Here is a 7342-nt window from a genome sequence, read left to right as displayed (position 1 = left end):
ATAAATACTTTTTAAAAGTCCCTTAAAATGCACCTTCCTCCCCAGCTTTGTTCTCAGTACCCTAAGATAAGGAGATTCCTCCTTCCCAAGAGGTTAGGAAAGATGGTGGGAGTGAGATGATCTGGCTGTGCTGACCAGTGATTGGAAAATTCCCTCCAGGGAGAAAGGTGGTGGAGCAGAGTTAAGGGCTGGGTTAATGGTTACCCCTGGCAAATTGTTGAGCAATGGAGCTATGGAAACCTGGAGAAGGTTGGTGACAGCTCTGGGGAGTGTCAGAGAGGGACACACCTTCCAATCTAGGGTGTGAAGAGATTAGAGACTGGTTTACCAAGCCCAGGAAGGGGAGGGAGTGGAAAGAGAAGCCTAGGGAAGGAAAGGGGAGATACTGAAATGGAAGAAAAACAGGGACAGGGAGATGAGATGGGAGAGAAACCTCTGATGCAGGACTTGGGGGTGCAGCCCTGGCCTCAGATCCATGAGGCATTGCTGGATGGTTCCAGGAGAGGGTAGTGTTGCCTGTCACCTGGGAAGTTAAAGCAAGATACCCTGTGGGTAGCCATGCCAGCCAGCCAAAGTCAATATTGATGATCAGGGCAGCTGTAGCCACAAAGCTGTAGGAGAGAAAAGAGAGGCAGGAGAGAGGCTGCCAAACCTGTTTAAGTCTCAGACTAGCCCCATTGACCCAAGGCTTCTCTCAGAGGGATGATCTTTGTGGGGCAGATATCCTCTAGTTGACACTGACCAGTTGGAAGTGGAGCTGCTGTGATCCCCACCCCTCAGTAGGAAAGGGTCCTGTGTGCAGATTTTTAGGGTCACCATGGACAGGATTCACACATGCACTCATGGAATCATTCTGTGTCCTAATAGGTTGTTACAGTTCAAGGGAGCAAATACCAAATATATTCCCTCTGTCTGGAGAGGAACAGGCCTTCCCCCAGACAGGAGAAAACCTGCAGAATAAGAAGCACAAGAGGAAACCACCAACTGCTGGTTTCCAGCAGCACATCACATCACTCCACCCCGCTCCTCCCCCAAGTCTCTCTCTTTCTTTAAGTTTCAAGCCCTGTTTTGTTTCTATGTCCTTGCACTACACATGGTTTTCTGGAATCGCAGGTCTTATTTTGGACAGAGGGTGAAGAAGAGGCAAGAGAAGACTATGTCTGTCATTTGGGAGACATATTCTGCGGCTATTTTTCAGCAGGTCATAAAGTGTTTGACAGAAGTTCCAAAATCAGGGTTACTGGGGAGGGTGAGAGCTACTCTTCCTCTGCCCACCCTACTTATTGTTTTATGTGTCCCCAAGGACTCCACTCAAAAACTATTTTGTCTGGTCTTTGCTTTATCCCCATGATAGGACCAGCTACCAACCCCCTTAGCCCCGCTCCAACACATACCCCAGGATCAGTGCAGCTCTATCCTAAAGCCTTGACAGCCCCACCCTCTGCCCCATCTCCAAGGCAACCTGTCTGTGAGAAGAGGGCAAGGAGCACAGAAAGAGGCCCTGATGGGGATTGGGAGGAGCAGAAGTGGAAGCACAAAGTGACCAGCTATAGGGAACGGATCTTTCCTGGCAAGGAAGCCTCAGCTTCCTGTTTCCCTAGCACAAGACCTGGTCGTCTCCCTTCCCATCCCCAGCTTTACCTATCACAACTTCCCATCCCCAATCCCAGCATTTTACGTCCAAGTTCTCCTTCCAGACCACAGACCTAGCAACCCAGAATTTGGACCGGAGTCGGGAGGGAATGCAGAAGCATTAAACGACCACCATTTCATTCTAAGACCCCATCTCTGGATCTTCATGGGCTTGCCCAAGCTGTTAGTGTCAAGTATCTCATATGAGGGTGGAGTGGGGTTGTTCTCTGATTAATGAAGCAGGGAAACTGAGGTAGAAAAGACTTTTGTTTTCAGGATAAGTGGGAGAAACAAAGAGGTTCCAAGGACTCCCTGCCCTTAACACCCCCATCTCGGTCCTGTGGGAGACCTGAGGACTTTGCCTCCAGACCCACTCCCTACATCGTCCAATCCCGCCCCCCTCCAATTCCCCTCCCCAGGTTCAGGGCGGGGCTGGTTGGTGAGTCAGCGGCTCCCTGCTCCAGCCCGCCTGGGGACAGAGCTTGAGGAGCCCGGTGTGGGTGCGCTGGGCTGGTGGGGAGGCAGTGTCTGGAGCAAGTGGGTCTGATTGGGCTTGTGTTGCACTGAAAGGACAGCTCTAGGTCTGGGGGAGAGAATTCCTGACTGTGAGACCCGCCTTCTTGGCCCCAGCCCCTCCCAGTTCCCCCAGCGACGGCCACTTCCTGGTCCTCAACGCAACCATGGCTGAAGAACAGCCGCAGGTCGAATTGTTCGTGAAGGTAAGAACACCTTCTCTCTCCTTGGCCATCCGAATTCCTGGAAGCCAGCCCCAGTCTTAATTCCTCAATCCCTTCCCTCCTTGACCCCCACCCCCAATCACACGTGCAACCTTGGTGGGGGGGGGCCAGGAAGGGAAGAAAATTAACTTGTAAGCAGGCAATGAGAGTTTTAGAATTAGCCCAGAAAAGTTCATAAAATTGCAGATTTCCAGCACCCTAAAGGAAGGGAAGGTAGAGAAAAAGAGTTTCCAGGAGTGAGACTGGGGTGGGGTGGAGGGCAAGCCGATGGAAGGACAGGGAGAGAAAACGGCAGTGGGAGCCCAGCAGGGTTTGGGAGGGACAGAGGGAAACAGCAGTTAGGCCCTGTGGCCCTAGGAGAAGATCAGAGGATGAGGGGTGTAGTGGGGGAGGTGTGTGTGTGTGTGTGTGTGTGTGTGTGTGTAGCAGGGGTGGTTTCAAGGAAGAGGGTGTGTTGAAGGAGGCTTGAGAGTGAGGGAAGTACACTGGGAAGAATCGGTGGGGTGGAAGGAAAGAGAGGGGAAAGTGGGAGTGGGGTTCGGGAAGCAGGCTGGAAAGGCGATCGGGTGATAACGCGCGTCCCCAGGAAGCCAGAGAAAGGGAGGCGGCAAGGAGATGGGAGTTTAGTAGTAGCTACCACGAGGATAGGTGGGAGACAAATCAGGAGAGCTGGGTTAGGGCACTCAGGATTTGGGAGTTGTAGAAGCAGGAGAAGATTCGCCCGACTCCCTCCTCTCTGTGGGTGTGGATGAGGAGAGGCGGTCCCGTGGCATTTGGGGATCAAAACCGCAGGCAGCCGCCTTCTCTGTGTCTGCCCGGCTCTTCCCCATTCGGGCGGCCGCCCCCCTCGCCACCAATGCTGCCCTCTCTCCGGGTCTTGGGACCTCATCTCTGTGCCCCTCCCTCCCGCTTCGGTGTCCTCTCCGTCGTCGAGTCTCCCCTGTTGTAGTTCCCCCTACCCTCTGCTTTCCTGCTCCTTCCTCTCCACTTCCCCCTTTTGTGCGTCTCATCTTTGTTCCTGCGTGTCTCTCCCTCTGCTTTCTGCTCAGGTCTCAGGCAGCCATTCCCTCTTCAGGCCCAGTGCAGTCCACCTCGCTTGGGCCCGCCCCCTTAGGTGTGGTCCCACCTCACTCTCACACTCGCCTCCGGGGCTATTTTTACTTCTGGGTGAGGCCTTGCCGCCGAGAATCCAGCCCATGTCCTGTGTGGGGAGGATTATCTGCAGTCAGAGGACTTGTGCAGGGACACCCCAGCAGTGGGGGTGGGGGGCTAGCTGCCCAGGCCTCAGCCTCACAGGCCCCTGCCCCCATTTCCTTGTCAGGAAGGAAGCTGCTAAGGCCGGAGACAGAGAGATGAATCACCCTCAGCTTAGGGGGAGGTGTCCCTTGGGGAAATGAGGTCACCACTTGCTAATTAGAGGGCACACCCCTTCTGCAAGGCCCTCCACAGCTCTAGGGTGATGCTTGGGACCCCTTGACTCAACTCCCCACTCAGCTTCCAAACCCCACCCCCCCTCTCCTGTCCTCAGACTCTACTCCATTCAGGAACCCAGGAGTCCAGGCCTCTAGCCTACAACTCTGGCCTCACCAAAGTTCCACATCGTTTTCTCTCTAGAGTACAGAGTTCCCCAAGATCCATTCCCTCTGCCTACCTCCCACCTGCCCTCAGTCTCTGGGAAACCAGAAGCCTGCCTTTGCAGAAAATTTTCCCACTGATCTACCCTGGTTTGATGTAGGCCCAAGAATGGGGAAGGCAGTTCTGGGGGGAGCTTTTAGTGGAGGATGGTATATGTGTCATGACTAGGCAGAAAACAGCTGGTCTGGAGTAGCAATGTAGAGGATGGGTTGGGGATGTGTGGGGTACACTGGGCCTAACCTTGCAGTGGGGGTTGCTTTTCAGGCTGGCAGTGATGGGGCCAAGATTGGGAACTGCCCCTTCTCCCAGAGACTGTTTATGGTGCTCTGGCTCAAAGGAGTCACCTTCAACGTCACCACCGTTGACACCAAGAGGTGGGCTCACTTCTGTTCCTTTAAACACCCCTTGCGTACACATGTGTGCATACACACACTCATTCACCCTAGTCCTTCTATCTTGAACCTTTTCCCCCCTCCACCTGGAGTCCATTTCTCTTCTCTCATCCCTTCATCCCCTGGTTCGGGTTCTCTCTGACCCCCTTTTCCTGTCCTGATGCTTGGGCCCTTCTCCAGGCGGACCGAGACAGTGCAGAAACTGTGCCCAGGAGGGCAGCTCCCATTCCTGCTGTATGGCACTGAAGTACACACAGACACCAACAAGATTGAGGAATTTCTGGAGGCAGTGCTGTGCCCTCCCAGGTATAGGGACACTCAGAAAGGGGAGAGGGGATCTGGGAGACTCTGGGAAACAGAGAGGTTGAAGAAATGGAAAACAGATGGGGCTGGGGCTGGGGCAGGGGAGCTTGCTGAGCCTTCTCCCAGGGAGATGTCTTACCCTGTTTTTCCCACTGGCTTTCAGGTACCCCAAGTTGGCAGCTTTGAACCCTGAGTCCAACACAGCTGGACTGGACATATTTGCCAAATTTTCTGCTTACATCAAGAATTCAAACCCAGCACTCAATGATAGTGAGTCTTGGGGGTCAAAGGCCTAGGTCCTGGGAGGAACGGAGAAGACTCAGGGGTTGAAGGCATTAGGGGCACCTGGAAGTTCAGATATCAGGGAGATGGAACAGATGTTGGTAAACCTCCCCCAGCCCCTCCATTTTTGCTTTACCTCTATATTTCCCTGCGTTCTCTCTGGCTGAGACTTTTAAGCCTCTCTCATTTGTCCCCTAGCCTCTTCTGCCCCGTTGGGGACATTAGTTGGCTGCTGGCCTATTTTCTGGCAGAATACGGTTATGCTTAAAAACAATGACCAGATCCAGACCATCTGAGTACAAACCCAGCTATCTGTGTGCCTTTGAGCAATCATTTAACCTCTCTGCAAATCCAATTCTGGATCTGTAAAATGAGGATAACAATGCTTGTTTCATGGGTTGATGTGAGAATTAAATGGAGTTTTGTTTTTAAATGTAAAGTGCTTAGAATAACACATAGAAAACTAACCACATTAGTGTTAGCTATTATTATTTTGGATTGGCCATTAGCATCCACCCCATATGATACTTTCTGGACTGTGTCAATCTCTCGAAGTTCTAACCAATTTCCTCTCTTGCACAGATCTGGAGAAGGGGCTCCTGAAAGCCCTGAAGGTTTTAGACAATTACTTGACATCCCCCCTCCCAGAAGAAGTAGACGAAACCAGTGCTGAAGATGAGGGCATCTCTCAGAGGAAGTTTCTGGATGGCAACGAGCTCACCCTGGCTGACTGCAACCTGTTGCCAAAACTCCACATAGTACAGGTGTGTGGTCATTGTGGGAGGAGAGGATGGCCACTGGGATGGCTCTTGAAGGAGATCCCCCAAGGGCTTCCCATGACAACCACTCCAAAGGTGGCTTGTTTCTTAGGGTGATTTCCATAGATTGCTACCAATGGCAGATCCCACCTTAGCCCTTATAGCCTTTGCTGGCAAGACCACTGTTTGAGAGAATTATATTCCATAATAGAAGCCATGGGTACTAACAGACTGGCTGAGAGTAACACGCCCCAGTATTACTTTGAAGAATGCTCCTTTGTATCACTGCCAAATCCCCAGATTAGACAGAGCAGGCTTTTCCTAAAGTCAAGGCTTTAATTCTCTTTATAGCTTCAGTCTTCACTTCCTCTTGTGAAAGTGAAGTGCTGGTTCTCATGTTTTTGTCATAGCCTCAGATCTGTGATTTAGCTTGTGAACATGGGCCCAATGTCAGCGTGCCACATGACTGTGTAATCCAGCCTTCTTGTCTAGGCATTCAAGAACCTCCACCATCTGGCTCCTCTTCCTACTGATTCTTACCTCCCATGGGAATCATTTCTCTCAAGTCCTTGCGGTCTTGTAACATCTTCAGCCCTCCTCTACACTTAGTGAAATCCTGGTCATTAATAACCAGCCCCCTTCCAGACCACCTCATTCCATGGACAGGCAACTGTATATACTAGGCATTGAAAGACACAAAGATGTAGGGTGATTGGTACTTGCCTCAATGAGTTGTAATCTAACTGAGAAGATAAAATGTTCACATGAACGTTTGGTAAGGACACATGACCAAAAGTCAAATGAAAAATAGAGACAAAAGTCACTGTGGAAATTCAAGAGGAGAATTTTATGGTATGTGAATTAATATCAATTTTTTTTTAAAAATCAAGAGGAAAAAAGTAGCGCTGTGGAACTAGGTAGTCTGGAAGGGGGCTGGTTATTAATGCCCAGAATTTCACTAAGTGAAGAGGAGGGCTGAGGATGTTACAAGACACCGAGGATTTGAGAAAGATGATTCACGTGGGAGGTAAGAATCACAGGCAGAGAAGCCAGATGATTGAGGTTCTTGAATGCCTGGACAAGAAGGCTGGGTTTATCATGTAGGCCCTGGGAGAAGGGAAAGGCAGCATGACAGTAGCTTCCCTGGGGCTAACATGTTTGTGGCTCTCCTCTCCCCACCCCAGGTGGTGTGTAAGAAGTACCGGGGATTCACCATCCCTGAGGCGTTCCGGGGAGTGCATAGGTACTTGAGGAATGCCTATTCTCGGGAAGAATTCGCCTCCACCTGTCCAGATGACGAGGAGATCGAGCTGGCCTATGAGCAAGTGGCCAAGGCCCTCAAATAAGCCCCTCCTGGAGCTCTCTCAGCCCCCTCCGTTTTCTCCACAGAGGCTCTGGGTAGTTTCCACATTGCTACCCAATGGACACACTCCAAAATGACCAGTGGGCAGGGAGCCCTGGAGCACTTGTGCAGGGCTGGGGAGGTGTGAGGGGAAGAGGGAAAGGGATAGGGGTCTGGGTGAGATTTTTATTGTGGGGTGGGGTGGGTAGGACAATCTATTTCAGTAATAAAATACAGAATAAAAATCTAATGTTTTTACAC

At 51.4% G+C, this 7342-nt stretch overlaps 1 protein-coding gene across 1 annotated transcript; it reads left to right on the top strand.

The window, feature by feature from the left end:
* Positions 1–2048: 2048 nt before the first annotated feature.
* CLIC1 (chloride intracellular channel 1) lies at positions 2049–7328 on the top strand. Its single transcript, XM_045541700.1, has 6 exons — positions 2049–2351; positions 4269–4378; positions 4577–4702; positions 4863–4969; positions 5564–5745; positions 6924–7328. Exons 1-6 carry the CDS (start codon positions 2313–2315, stop codon positions 7083–7085), a joined length of 726 nt encoding a protein of 241 aa, XP_045397656.1. The 5' UTR covers positions 2049–2312; the 3' UTR covers positions 7086–7328.
* Positions 7329–7342: the final 14 nt, after the last annotated feature.

This window comes from Lemur catta, chromosome 2 (genome assembly GCF_020740605.2).
Source record: "Lemur catta isolate mLemCat1 chromosome 2, mLemCat1.pri, whole genome shotgun sequence".
NCBI lineage: Eukaryota > Metazoa > Chordata > Mammalia > Primates > Lemuridae > Lemur > Lemur catta.
Note: the sequence above shows the minus strand (reverse complement) of the source record. Positions and strands in the feature narration are given on the sequence as shown.